Raw genomic sequence first — 15,396 nt, forward strand, 5'->3', positions numbered from 1 at the left:
GTCTGTCTTTTTTTCCCTCTCTCCCCTTCCTTTCTATTCATTTTGAATTTAAATACAAAGAGAAAAAAAAATTTCTATGTATACAGTCTAAGATAAACGGATATATTTCCATTTATACTATTTACTTTAAAAAAAAACTGTTACAAATACTATACATTTTCAAATTGCCCTGCTTTTTATGTTTCCTTCCAAGTTTTCTTTTGTTCTATACTATTTAATTTTTTGCCTTGTCTCTAGATACCATCCTACAGAAATATACCGTTAAACACAAATTGTATAAAACCATACTATACATACTTCTGTTTATCAGTTCTTTTGACTATTTCATTTATGTCTTTTCATGTTTTTCCAGCTCATCATTTCTTACAACACAGTTGTATTCCATTACAACCATATACCACAACTTGTTTAGCTATTCCCATCTTGAAGGGCATTCCTCCAGTTTCCAGTACTTTGCCACCATAAAGAGAGTTACTATAAATATATTATATTATACATGTTCTTCACCTTTTTCCCTAATCACCTTGAGGAATAGTTCTAGTAGAATTGAGTATTGCTGGGACAAAGGTATACACTGCATATAATTCCAGATTGCTTTCCAACATGGTTGAATCAAGTTACAATCCAACAATAATGAATTAGTGTCCCAATTTTTCCACATCTCCTCCAGCATTTGCTGTTTTCCTCTTTTGTCATTTTAATCAATCTGATAGGTATAACATGGTATCTTAAAGTTATTTTAATTTGAATTTTTCTAATCAATAATGATTTGTAGCATTTTTTCACATTTTATATATAGTTTTGATTTCTTCATCAGAAAACTTTCTGTTTATATCCTTTGACCACTTATCAATTGGGGAATAATTTGTATTCTTATAAATTTGATGAAGTTGCTTAAGTATTTTCTTTAAAAAAAAAAATCAGACAGAGTCCAGGTTTCAATATCACAGCTTTTAACAACATCAGTAATACCTTGTATGTGTAGAGCACTTGAAAAATTTCAAAACCTTTTCACATCTCTCCTATCATGTTACCACACCAACTCTGAGAAGAAGAGCAAATGTTTTCCTATTTTATAAAGAAAAAACTGAGGCACAGAAAGATTAAACAATTTAAAGTTACACTGTTAGTGATTGAGCTAGTATTAATAATGCTAAAACTAATGTATGCATTTATAGTGTTTTAAGGTCTACAATGCACTTTATATATATTATTTTGTTTGATTCTTACCACAACCCTTTGAGGTATGTGCTGAATCATCTGAAGCTCAGAGAGGTTGTATTATTTACCTAGTTAGTGTCTTGAGGTAGAACTCCTAACTTCAAGATCAATGCTATAGCCACTCTACCAGGTTTCCTCCCAACCTAGAAATCTGATAATGGTTAAAATCTATATTTCTCCCACAAATTCTCAATTTTATTGGTCATAATGCCAGCCTTGACAGTATAGTACTCTTTTAATTCTATAGTTAACTTCTTCAAACTTCATGGCCCTAGTTGGCTCACATTGCTGTGGCTTAATTCCTAGAAAAGTGAGGATTTATAGCCTGATCCTTCCTACCCCATCCTCACATAGATAGAAATGACCTCAAGTACAAAGCAAAGACGGACCCTAAGCATATCCCTCCTCCCCCCATTCCCAAATGGTTCCTAGTTTGGCGCTATATAAAAACCTTGCATGAAGTGGGTGCTAAATTATGTTAGGTGAGCTGGATATTAAGTTGCATTTTATCTTGGTAGGAGTCAATACCAGATGATTCTGAAAAATGTTGATTCTTTAGGGTGGAATTTGGAAGTTTCCTTTCTGTGTTTTACTGAAGGAAGTATAGGTTAGGAGAGAGAAGTTGAGATAATCATCAGGAATGACTTGGGTGTAGATCATACTTTTGATACTCACTGTGTTAAAAGGCCAGGTAAATCACTTAATCTCTTTAAGACTCTTGAAGTCTCTTTATCAAATGGAAATAATAATACCTATAGCATCTCACAGGATTACTGTGAAAGTCAAATGAGAATGTATTTAAAATGCTTTTGTGAATCTTAAAATAGTACTAATGTCAATTACTAGTATTACTAACTGAATTTTCTGAAAATGTTTTCTGGAATACAGATTGCTTTTTAGCTATAAATATGATTTCATATTCGCCAGAATTTACCATACTTACCAGAATTTACATGAGCCTTTAAAGGAATCTGAAATGTAAGATAAAGTATTCATTCTTAGAAATGGGGTGGGGATAGATTAAATGAATAGATGAAGAGTGAGAGGGAGACAGAAACTAGCAAAAGGGGAGGGGCAAGGGGAATTTTAGTGCCTAGCAATGTTTAGAAACTAAAATTGATTTTTTTTTTTTTTTTTTTTTTGGCTTTTTGACCTCTTTTCAGGCCTGTATTGATGAAAACTTGGACATGGTGAAGTTCCTAGTGGAGAACAGAGCCAATGTAAACCAGCAGGACAATGAGGGCTGGACTCCTCTCCATGCAGCAGCTTCCTGTGGCTATCTTAACATAGCAGAGTGAGTGAGTTTCAATAGTCGTGGTTCTTTGCAGCAGTGTGTTCTATCCCTTTTTTATTCAACTCTTGCTCCAGAACTTTAGAATCATTCATGGAGTTACCTGTTACAAGTCACAAAGAACAAAGACAATAGTGAGTTACTGTTGCTGAATCAGCTAATGCCAGCTGATGAGTCCTTCGTTTTTCATGCGAAATATTTCCCCCATTAAAAATCGATTTTATTGATATCATATTTAAATATCACTTATATTTCTCCTTGTATTCCCTCTTCCTTATCCTCTCTCAGAGAGCCTTTTTATGTATCCTAAAATATGGAGAAATCTGACATTAAATACAGCATTCATTGACTTCCTCGAGGCCCTCTCTTCTGCAAAGGCGGGGGGAGATGTGTTTTCACAAATGTCCTGTTTGGTCATTATGGCTGGGTCAGCTACATTGTTAGGGATCTGCACTTGAAGTCAGAGAGACCTGAGTTCACATGTGGCCTGATACAATTGCTAAATATATGAAGCTAGACAAATCATTTAATCTCCATCCTCATCAGTTTCTTCAACTGCAAAATGGTTGTTGTAAACATAAAATGAGGTAATATTTGTTAAGTTCTTTGTAAAATTTAAAGTTATGTAAATTCTAATGAGGTATTTTACATATTCTTTCATTTTTTTCATTCTTTTTAGTTTGACTGGTTTTTGATGTCTCTCATAGTGTCATTAGCATCCATTTGCCCCATTCTAGTTTTTAATGTGTAATTGTCTTCAGTTAGTTTTTGTATCTTTTTACCCATTTGATTAGTTCTGCTTTTTAAGGGGATGCTTTCTTCAGTGGATTTTTTTTTTTAATAAGCATGTGGTCTTTTGTGTTTTTTGAGGAATTGATTTCTTCAATGGATTTTTTTTTTTTTTTTTTTGCATTTGGCCAATTGTATTTTTTTTAAGCAATTGTTTTCTTTTAGTTAATTTTTTCCCTTCCTTTTCCCAGCTGTTGACACTCTCTTGTATACCTCTTGTTTCTTTTCTCATTTTTTCTTCTACCTCTCTTATTTGCCTTTTAAAGTCTTTTATAAAAACTTCCAAGAAACCTCTTTGTGCTTGAGATTAATTCATATCATTTTTTGAGATTTCCTCTGTGGACATCCTCTCCTCATCTGAGTTGATGTTTTGATCTTCCCTGTTAGCATGGTAGCTTTCTGGGGTTAAGGATCTTTTCTGCTTCTTGCTCATTTTGTTTCCTTTTTTCCCCCCTCCTCTTTTGTGTCTTATGGTTGAGCTCTGCTTTTGGGGTAAAGGGAACACTGTCCCAAGCTTCTCATGCAGCCCTGAGTCTTGCTTAAGCACACGGGCCCCTTGTGTTTGGTGATTTGTTCATAGTTGGGAGAGGAGGGGTGTAGTTCTACCTGCTCTCTCCAGGAAACAACCTGGTTTCCGTAGCGAAAGTTTGCCTTCTGTACTAAAACTGGAGAGGCTGCCCCCCTGCCATGCTCCTCTACTGAGCCAGAACCAGGATTTCAGTTGCTGATCGGCTGTGATTAAGACCCTCTCACTGGCTTTCCTGGACACTCTGAGCTGGACTAAGCATCCATTTCATCTTAGTGAGACTGATCTTTCTTGAAGTCCCTCTAGGCTGTTTTGAGCTGGAGAGTGGTTTCATTCTCTTAGACTGTGTTCAGAAGCTTGGTTTCATGTAGTTTTTGAGGGAAACTGAGAGCAACTTCCTGGCTTCACTCACCCACCCCTAGAACTTACTACTCTCAAGCTTGTTATATAAATTTTAGCTATTATTATTACCACAGTATTCATAAAAACATTATTTAATTTTATTTTCTTTTTCCAAAACATTCATTAATTGTTTTTTGTTCTTAGCATTTACATTGCTATAGTTATTGCATTTATATTGTTTTTCTTGTTCTGTTTACTTTATCGGTGCATAAGTCTTTTCATGCTTCTCTACATTAATTTGCCATTTCTTTTAGCACAGTATTTCTTTGCATTCTTGTACCACATTTTACTTAGCCATTGCCCAAGTGATAATGAGTATCAAATTTGTTCTGAATCTCACACACACACATACACACACACACACACATGACATTTTCCAATATGTAAGGTACAACAGAAAAGTAAACTGCACATCTGTTACCTAATTGCTTTAAAAAAAATTATAATACATTTAACATATTACTTTCAAAGCAGTTTTGCTAATCTGTGTTTCTCTTGATTTTCCTTTGAGCTATGAACATTTTCTTTATTTTCTTGTTTTTGGTTATCACCAAAAAAGTGCTGCTATAAATATTTTGGTGTGGTATGAGTACTTTCTTTTTGCTATTATCCTTCTTAGAGGATATACCTAGCAAGGGAACCTCTGGGGAAAAGGGTATGTGCATTTTACATATTTTCTTTGTATAACTGCAAATTACATTTCATAATGGTTGTTATCAAGTCATGGTTCTACCAACAATATGATTATACTTTGCTCTCTATAGCCAATTTAACACTGATATTTTCTACCTTTTGTCATTTTTGCAGTTTGATTCTCAGCCATCTTTGTTGCCATTTGATGTTAGATAGAAGACTAATTGATAGGATCAGCTTCACAATTACTTTTTATTTATTCCGATTTATCTGGAATTTGATCTGGTATTTTTGGTTACAAAGATGCAACTCCTTTCTCTGTTTCACGTTTGGGTTCATTTTGTTGATATTTACAGGCAGACACAAATGGCAGTAGGCTCAGAAATTTGAACCAGTATATTCATTAAAAAAAAGTTTTTTTCAATACTATTTAATTTTTTTCCCCAATAACAAGTTAAAAGGCTTTAGTTTTCATTTTTACAAGAGTATGAGTTCCAATTTCTTCCCCTCCTTTTTGTTCCCTCCTGTCTTCCAAAGATGGTAGGCAATTTGATATAGTTTATACATGTGCTATCATATAAAAACATAGTTCCATATTAATCATAGTTGTGAAAGAAGAAATAGAAAAAAATTCAAGAAAGAATAATGTAGATGAAAAAAAATATGCTTCAATCTGCATTCAGAGTCCATTAGTTCTTTATCTAGGTGTGGAAAATCTTTGTACTTGTTTTGAATCACTGTGTTACTGAGAAAAGACAAGTCAGCCACAGTTGATCATCATACAGCTGATGATACTGTTTACAGTGTTTTTCTAGGAAACATATTCAATTACTCAGATATATCTTTGATTATAGTTGATACATTCCCTTTAGTGATGTTGGTCTTAAACCTTCCATGATTCCGTTTCTGGGAAATGCTTACCCATGTCCTCTCATAAATCCAACAGAATGATCCCCCGGTGTCTTGGGACACTGGCTTTTTGATAATACAAATGGAGAACATAGGTAATCTCTTGTTCTTGTCACTGCTTTTGGTCATGGAAAAATAGAAAAAGAAAAAAAAAAGACAAATATTAAGCCTTTTTTAAAAGGAGGTACTTAGGGTCATTTAGAGAACTTTATCATTTCTCAAAGACAGTTTAGTCTATACTCATTCTGTTCTGGGCTCAGTTATTTGTTCATTTGTAGTATCTGTTCAGTTTACACAGTGATAGATGAACTCTCTTAGTTTTCCATTCAATTGCACATTGTAGATTAAACACTAAGGAAATTCTTAAGAGTGATTATAGGATTCTGTTTTGGTGACCCTGTAATGTATGGGGCTTCATACTATCCATGTAATGCCATCCACAAGTAAAAATATCAGGAGAACCTCACCATATTTCAAAAACTTCTCATCAGGGGTATAATGGATTGTCTGACAGTGGTAAATACTCCTAGCAAATATGCCTGTCTGTTTTATTCTTTAATGATCAGAAGTCGAATATCTCTTGTTCAGTGAGTAACCTATAATATATGCATGGGAGACTTTCTTGAAGGAGAATGATTAAGATAGTATTGTGCTGTAGCACATTAACCTCTTTTTTTTTTTAATAGTTAACTGACAAATACAGTGTGATCTTATATTTTCCCTATCCTTTAGCCTGATTATTTGTGTCATGGTTAAAGTATCCATTACTGTGAAATATCACTTGTAAAAAAGATTGCTTGTTCCCATCTAAATGGCCCCCCAAAAGATGTCCTTGTAATAATCCATGTGCGGATTATTTTCATTAAAATTTTAAATAGCTAGGAAAGTAGTAATAGGTTGATAATTACTGATGTCTCTTAGTCACCTTTTAAAAAATAACACTTAGGGCTAAGATTTCTTCCACACCTTTGATATCTTATCTTTAAATACTTTAAGAATCAATTCCTGGTTATTTCAAAATTGAATTAAATCTAGCACAGAGCTGACAGAGGAAGCACAACCACCATAATTCTGGGATAGTTCCTACAATATTAGAGTCTAGATATGATGGCTCTGCTGGGCCTGGATGCTGAAGAATCTGTTAGTGGTCTTCAAAGCTTTTTTATTCTGTTGTCCTAATTTGTCTTTCAGTGTCCTGGGGAGGGCTTGTTTTATGTTCCCCATTGTGCTCTCTTTCAACTTGCTTTTCCTCCTACCATTTTCCTTCCTCCCTTTATGAGACATAATGATTTTGGCAGCTGTTCATGATCTTTCACCATATTCTATAAAATTTTACAAACTAGTTTGTGTTCTAAACCATTGTTGACCCCAGTTTTCATATCTTCCTGCTTGGTAAGTGAATCAAGTATTTGGTAGCAGAGTTGGCTCTAGGTTCTTTTGGGCTCCTTGTTATAGTAAGTAATAGCAAGAATTTTCATAACACTAAGTATTACAAAGCTCTTTCAAAAATATCTCATTCTATCCTCATAACAACTATGAGAGACAGGTGCTATCATTAAGCATTGAACAGATGAGCAAACTGAGGCTGGCAAAGATTAAGGGACTTTCCCCATGGCCACACTTTTAATGAGTTTCTAAGGCCAAATTTGAACTCAGGTCTTCTTGACTTTTAAGTTTATTGAACCATTCACCATGCCATCTGACTGTCTCTGTTTGGTAAAATGCACTACAAAATTGCATTAATCAGCACAGTATGGCATTTTTACGTTATTCTTCAATTAATTTTGGTCTTTGCTCTAACAAGTCAGTGGTCTAATCATACACAGACAGTTGATTCATGAATAGCTCCCACATGATGAGTCATTTCCTGCCAGTTAAAATATAATCAATTTCTTTTTTGGTGATAGCTTGGTGTTCATCACAATCTAGAACTTTTGGTTTCACCTTCTTATAATGTTTACAAATGAGGATTCTTTATAGAATAAAAGCTTTTGACCTCTTCTGTTTCTTAATACTAAACTATATTTTTCTCCACTCTCACCCAGTTCTTACCTTTGCATTGAAGTTATTATTTATTATGTAGCAAGGTATATGGTGTTTTAATTTGAATGGTCTTGTTGAGTTTTAATAAAATTTCTTCTTAACCAATGTTGGTGCTTAAAACAGCTGTTTAGAAAAATGATAATTTTGCAAATATTTACTATCTAAGCACTGAGATGATTAAATGCTCCATGAAATTGTGTTTCTTGTCTTTGGCTATACAATAAAACCGGAGACTTGATTTGTCTTTTCCAGGAGAATTTGTGACCCATCCTTTTTTTAGCTGCAGTTCACCTCTGTTTTCTAGATAAGAGTCCTTTTCCCTTGTAGTTTGTCCATTCTTTAGTAAAATACAAGAGGTAAGTTAATGTTTATAGACAGCCCCAAAACTGTCATTCTTGGTATAGTCTATTTTCTTTTTTTCCTACTCTTAACTATAGAAGTAGAAGGGAATTATGTAGAACTAAAAGTCATTTGTATTTTTTGTTTGTTTCATAAGTTGCCATTCCTCTTCTCCCTAAATTGGCTAACTTGGCTCATTATTTTGGAGATAAGGCCTCCCTCTACTTATTATAAACTGATCCTTAGTAGATAGTCTTGCTTGAACTGTACTTGGAACCATTTTTTTTTTTTTTCTTTTAAGAAAGCTAATAGCTGATGTTGCTAATATAATTTTCAAGAAACCAGGGATATCTCCTTCCCACCATGAGGTCTCAAAGTAGGACTTCATGGAAATAAGCTTGAATAAATATTTTTTAAAGCAAAAGAAGTAGACCCAAAGATTGAAGAACAGCTTCCTAAATGTCCCAAAAGCCACATTAGTCAGTATTAAAAGAAAAGATCTAACCTTACTGAGCAGGGGAGAAGACAGTATTTCCATGTTAGTCATATAATTCTGTTTCATTAGCACAAACAAAAACTTTGACCTGCCTTCCTTGAGGTAAAGAAGTATCACTAGAAGAGTTGGGTTTTTTTTGTTTGTTTGTTTTGTTTTGTTTGTTTGTTTTGTTTTGGTTTTAGTTTTGTTTTTTTGTTTTTCACTGAGGCAATTGGGGTTTAGTGACTTGCCCAGGGTCACACAACTAGGAAGGCTTAAGTGTCTGAAGTCAAATTTGAATTCAGGTCCTCCTAACTTTCGGGCTGGTGCTCTATTCATTATTCGACCTAACTGCTCCAAGAATTTTTTTTTTTTTTTTAAGGAGAAAGATTGGTGATTGAAAATCACCCTCCAAATAAGATGATTGGGAATATCTTAGATGAGTGTTTTAAGATTGTAATCTGAACTTATGATGATTTGGTACTGAAAAAGAATTGGAATATTAAGTCTATTTAAAGTAAGCTTGTTTATTGGAAGTTCCTTCTAACGTGTTGAGAGTTTCTCTTATTCCACAAACAAGCAGTGAGAGTGTTGTTGAAGACTGTGTGAAGACCAGGGGCATCCTTGCCACAAAATCTAGATTTTGTGGCATTGGAGTTACCCCTGATCCCCGCAGAATTGTTGTGATGCTTCTTGGGAGAAGTTGAACAAAAGAAGATTTGGTGGCATTGGTTTTTGGCTGGGAACAAACAGCTTGGATTGTCCCCCAAACAGACAGACACAAACAGTATATTCACTCCTGGGTCCCTCCCTTTCTTTCAGTTATGTGAAAATGGATGACCTCTTCATTACTTAGGCCATCCCCCCCTTGGCTCTGAATCTTTAGTGTGCTCAAGTATGTTAGCTTTTGCTGCCTAAGAATTAATTAAGGTTGATTTCCTCTTAGTGGTTGCTTTTAGTAAAAATTTGATTAATTTGTGGAACATATAAACTTCCTTACTACTGACATTTCAGTTTTGGCTAGTAACCACATCCATGATTTTTGATTAAATTTAGCCACCTTTTATTCTTTTCCACAAATAAATGGATAGGATAGATTAAGCACTTACTATGAGGAAGACACTATGTTAAATGCTAAGGATTTAGATAAAAGCAAAAAATACAGCCCCACATGCAAGGACCTTACATTCCGAGGGGAGAAGACCTTTAAAAGTGATCTGGAGAGGGAGAGCAATGGGCAGGGAATGATGTGTACGTGGGGAAGGTAGCTGGGGAGTAGATGGAAAGGTCTGGGAGTCCAGAGTAGAGCCAGGAGGGAAGTGAGTATGAATGGCCTGGGCTGCTTGTGAAATGGCCTTATGAAAAGTGAGTTCTGCCGAAGCAGAGGTATCTGCAGGAGTGAAACCAAAAGGAAGAAGGAACAAGTAAGCACAACATAAGCCTGTAGGTTCTCCATGGACTTTTCCTATATTTTTTTTCTTTTTACCTTAGGAATCTGTGCAAAAGAATAATTTTAAATCAGATCTCTTGTTATCTATCTTTGATCTTATATTGAATCAGTCACAGTGTTTTTTTTAACTTGACATTTTGGGTAAATACACTTGTGTCTTAGAAATAAATATGAAACTTCTCAGTTTTGTCCCTTCAGAAAAATTACCTGATGTGAAGTGAATCACTTATTTACCATTTCTAGGATCAAGCTGAGGTCAGTGGATCTTTGCAAGACAGATTATGATGAGCTGACTTTACACAAAAGCTACTTAGATAACTCTTTGTATTATGCCACAATTCATTTGTCATTAGATTTATCCTTATGGGAGGATTTGAATTTCACTGTTACTGTTCATTTCTATAGTATATGGCTTCATTTTTTAAAAAATTGAAAACTATTTTCTGACAAGTTATGCTTCAGCTTTGTGCCAGAAATTATAGACTCTTTTTGTTTGTCAGTCCTTAGTCACCTACTTGTATTCTTTTGGTCCTTCCTAGATATTGTAGTCTTATTGGAAAAGATACTTTTGAGCCATTATTTATTTTTTTTTGAGCAGTATTTTCCTTCAATTACATGTAAAAACAATTTTCAACATTTTGTTTTTTTAAATTTTGAGCTCTAAATTCCACGTTTCCCCCCGAGACAGTAAAACATGTTTTATTTTAATAATTCTGTGGAAGAAAACAACCTTCCTCCCCCCAAAAAGTCAAAAATAGTATGGTGAACCCTTAATTTCAAGGTCAAAAAAAGTGAGAAACAATTTTGTTTTCTCTCTTTATAGGAAGAACTGTTCTAAGAAGGAGCTATGTTCGAGTTTCATTTTAAATGGATTAAATAAATTCTTTCTTATCTGTACATTGTATAGTAATATTAAAACATAAAGAAAGATTTAACCTCAATTATATTTCTTTTCTTTCCCCTTTACATGCATTCTCTCCCTTCTGATCTCTTTCCTTCCCCATATTTATTATGGTAATAGGATATGTCAGTGCTTCTGACTGTGCAAGTGTCTTGAAGATCCTAAAGAGAACAAATTAAAATTATGCAAGGATTCATAGACTTACATTAATTATCCTTAAGGAGAGTAGAAGTTTAAAAGTTCCCCCCCACACACACACACCCCTCGCCCTTTTCCTCTTCTAAGGGTAGTTTTGGAGGACAGTGCTAAATGAGGCCATATTTTCCTTTCATTAGTTTCAGGTCATGCTTAAAGGTTACTCCTCATTATCTTAGATCTAAGTGCATATCATGTCATTCAAGGAGAAAATAATAAATGCTCACACTCGAATCTATTTGTGTGTGGATATATACTTATTCATTTAGCAAACATTTATTGTGTGCCTTCTATGTGCTAGGTACATAGGAAAAGCTGGTGTGTAGTCCAAATTGAATAGTACTTTTTTGCTTTCAGATGTTTCTAAGTTCTAAATTGCTGTCTCCAGCCATTATTGGCTAGTTCATAACCTAATTCATAAAGGCTAACAGATTTTGAATTATACAACTACATATTAATGAAAGAAAAATATTTATTATGTGTCATTCTGTGCTCAGTGCTGAGGATAAAAGTAGAAAAATGACAGTCCTTGTCCTCAAGAAGCTCATACTCTAATGGGGGGAAGTGAGACACTTCAAGTAACACAGCTGAGGGTAGATTTAAAAGTCTAGAAGTGCTAACGGGGTGGTTCTGGGTTGAATGGCAAGACCTAGGAGTCTTCACTAGGAAGGTCTAATGACAGTGCCTCTGGATCTGGAGAGGAGAATGGCACTGCGGATTATGAGGCCTGGTGATTTTCTGTCTGCTGATTCTAAGTTCTTCTAAGTGATGTAAATAGCCATGTTGTACCTTTGCTGGGCTACCTCATGATAAGGGTTGGGGGCAGCTTCTGGAGAGGGGACAGCTTTATGAGAGGGATGCTCCTCTGATAGTTCTTCTTGTCCAGCTGTTGATACCTTAAATGCACATAATTGAGATCACAAAAAATATTTCTTGCCCTCAAATGTACCATTGGCAAAATCTTAGTGGAAAAAAAAATTGCTTTTTATCTTTTCTGGCTTTTGTGCCAAAATTATTCCAAGATGTAGTAAGGAATTTTCTTTTAGGAAACTTGCATTAGGAGGGAACATGATATTACTCCTTATGGTCTTCAGAAAGCTTCTCATCCATTCATAGAGGCTTTGAGTTTTTCTTTTTCTTTTTAAATATTTTCATTAGTATTTGCAAAATATCCTGTTTGTTGCCATAGAACCTAGAAGGGAAGGAAGAAAACTTGTGTTTTAGTTATTGAAGGTTCTAGAGATAACAAAGGATTAAACATGGAACATCTTATTTGAGACTTTGGAATCACAAACCAGATGTCTTTTTCTGTTAACTTTTCAAACTTCTCTCTCACCTTTGGTACATGACTATAAATTGATCTTAGCCTGATGTAGATAATGTTACTCTTGGGTCTCATCTGTGCAGATACTTCATTAACCATGGAGCTAGTGTGTCTGCAGTGAATAGCGAAGGTGAAGTCCCCTCCGACCTTGCAGAAGAGGCAGCAATGAAGGACCTGCTCCTGGAGCAAGTGAAGAAGCAAGGTAACTCATTGGGATAACTCTGGGGAGTCCAGTGCCCTGTCTAGGGAGAGGTGTGAGAGAAAGCAGCAGCTGCCACTGGAACAGACACTTTAGAAATCATCCTTTCATCTTGTGGGAGCCTTTCATTAATGTGTGATGGGAGAGGGTGGGTTAGGTTTGTCTACACAGCATTAGTCACCAATTACTAACATCCTGGATCCACTTAACTCAAACAAGAGAAGGCCAAATGCCACAAAGATGTCCTTTCTTAAGGTTAGATACAAATCTTGTTATATTGTATAAGTTGATTTATTCTTTGATACCGCAGGTCCAACTGATACAAGTTAGGGATACTTGTGATCTCTTAGTTTTTCCACTGATGATAGCCTGGAATAAACCTGAGTAAGCCACTTATTTACAACCTCTGAAATGATCTTCAAACAGTCATACTTGTCAAGTCAGATTGCTTAGAAACTTAAAAAAATAAGAAAATAGATTGTAGAGGCAGAGAACAAATTTTATTTCTTCATTCTCTAGATTTTCAGGCAAATCAGCATTGTTTCATTTGGTTTTATCTCTGATTGCCTGGACAAGTCACTTACCCTCTCTGGACCTCAGTTTCCTCAGCTATAGAAGGAGGGGATTGAATTAAATAATCTTAAAGGTCCTTAGCCACTCTGGATATAATAATCCTATGTCATTTTGCTTTTTAAACCAAGTTTTGTGGAAGTATCAAGGAAATGGACAGCCTTGAGAAATGTTTGGGCCACCTAATTACATACAAAACCCTGAATTGTGAGTAGGAGATGTAGAAAGATAAAAACAGTTCTTTCATTGAGGGAGCTTACATTCTGCTGAAAGGATACAAAATGGGTACACGAAGTAGTGAATACCAGCTGAGATGCAGTAGGAGCTTGCCGACCACCAGGGGAAGAGGAGGTAGCTCCCAAGTTTGGAGGGAAGGAGGAAAATTATTCTAGGCCAGGGGACAACTGGTGTGAATGTAGGAGGCAGCAAATAGGGGCAGGGGCAGCAAGTCATCTAGTATGGCTGGAAGGCATAGTGGTGTGAAATGGGGCTGGAAAGCTAGACCAAAGCCCAATTTGTGGCTGGCCTTGACGTTAGGCCGGACAGTTTGAAGCAAAATGGGGAGCTACTAGGGAAGGATAGGTAAGACCTGTCTTGAGGAATATGATTTTGGATGTTGTGTTCAGGTGGAAGCAAAAAGATTCTATTGTAATCGGCTAGGAAAGAGATGATAAAGGTCTGAGCTATGGTGATGGCTGGTTGATGAAAAGAGAAATGGACAGATGCAAAAGAGATCAAGAGATGGCTGGTGCCCTCAAAAAAAAAAAAAAAAAAAAAGGAGAGAGAGAGAGAGAATCTCTATCCTTATGGACCTTAAAATTTATCAGGAAAGTGTTATGTACATGCATGCATGCATGCATCCATCCATCCATCCATAGATATTAACTGTGTGTTTACATACACACATGTATATATATAATATGTATGTGTATATGTATATATAAAATCTCCCCACTTATATGCACATGTACATATATACATACACACAGCTATAGCATAAGGTAAGATGTATGAAAGTCTTATGGGAATTCAGGGGAGGAAGAGAAGACCTCTGCTAAGGGCAAATCAGATGTGTTGGGAGAAATGGCATTTATGCTCTGTACCTTGTAGGCTAGGTGGGGATTGAATAGGTAGAGCCTACGTTGTTGATGAGCATTTAAATAAAAGGAATGGCTTTGATCAAAAGCAAACTGTACAAATAATTATTTAACACCTCTTCTGTGCCCTCTGTACAAAATGCTGGGTTTACAAATCAAAGGCAAAGGATAATTCCACCCTCAAGGAGCTTGCAATTTAATGTGGGAGACCATGTACCAGCAACTGTGTGCAAATAAGCTATGAACATGATAAATGGAGGATAATCAACAAATAGAAGGCACTAGCAATAAGGGAATGAGAAAAGCCTTCCTGAAAGAGATGGTATTTTATCTGGGATTTGAAGGAAGCCCCAGGGATGTCAAGGAAGCCAGGAGGCAGAGGAAGGAGGAGACTATCCCAGGCATGAAGACATAAAGTTGGAAAGTGGAAACAGACATGGGTGGCAGAAAGCCCTGGGGTGGAGAGAGAGAATGAGGATGAAAATGGAGTACCCAGTATGAAGGATTAGTGTTGGAAAATGAGTACTTTTTTCTGAGACAAGCTAGAGGAAGAAGATACTGTATTGGATTATGAGACCATCTGTAATTGAAACATCTGCCTCCTCTTGTCTCAGGTGTGAGTGTAGGCAAACTCTTAGAACATGGGCCTAGTCCTTAACACCTGAGGGATATTTTCTCTTGGAAGGGTTGAACTTCTGTCAACCCTTGATTATTTATCTTTTCTAAGATTCCTGCGACAATTCTTGCCCCTCCCACTCAAGTTTAACTGCATTGCAGATTACTAGTAGTCTTAATTGAGCTGGGAAGTGTCAGGACCAAACAGAATGAATGTACCTGGATTTGTGTGCATGAATTTGGATTTTCCTGTGTTGAGAAAGAATGCTTCTGTGAAAGCAAGTGATGTATAGTAATTTACAAGTCATGTGTCCCCCATAATACTTTTAAAAGGCATATGGCATGTGGCATTTCTTCAGAAGGGTAATACATGTAACTCCAATTACCATTGTATAATATTTGGGTAGGAGTTATCTG

General features: G+C 35.7%; 1 protein-coding gene across 9 annotated transcripts in view; it reads left to right on the plus strand.

Annotated features, from left to right (window-relative positions):
* PPP1R12B (protein phosphatase 1 regulatory subunit 12B) overlaps nt 1-15,396 on the plus strand; it is a 246,141-nt gene that overhangs the window by 63,940 nt on the left and 166,805 nt on the right. For all 9 annotated transcript variants that reach the window (XR_012489060.1, XM_074308814.1, XM_074308815.1 and 6 more), the window contains exons 2-3: nt 2,385-2,515; nt 12,582-12,700. Coding sequence is in view for 8 of the 9 variants with exons in the window: in XM_074308814.1 (XP_074164915.1) it covers nt 2,385-2,515; nt 12,582-12,700 (250 nt within the window). In the remaining variant the exon portion in view is untranslated. The remainder of the gene's footprint in view (nt 1-2,384; nt 2,516-12,581; nt 12,701-15,396) is intronic.

The sequence above is a fragment of the Sminthopsis crassicaudata genome, chromosome 4 (assembly GCF_048593235.1).
Source record: "Sminthopsis crassicaudata isolate SCR6 chromosome 4, ASM4859323v1, whole genome shotgun sequence".
Classification (NCBI taxonomy): Eukaryota; Metazoa; Chordata; class Mammalia; order Dasyuromorphia; family Dasyuridae; genus Sminthopsis; species Sminthopsis crassicaudata.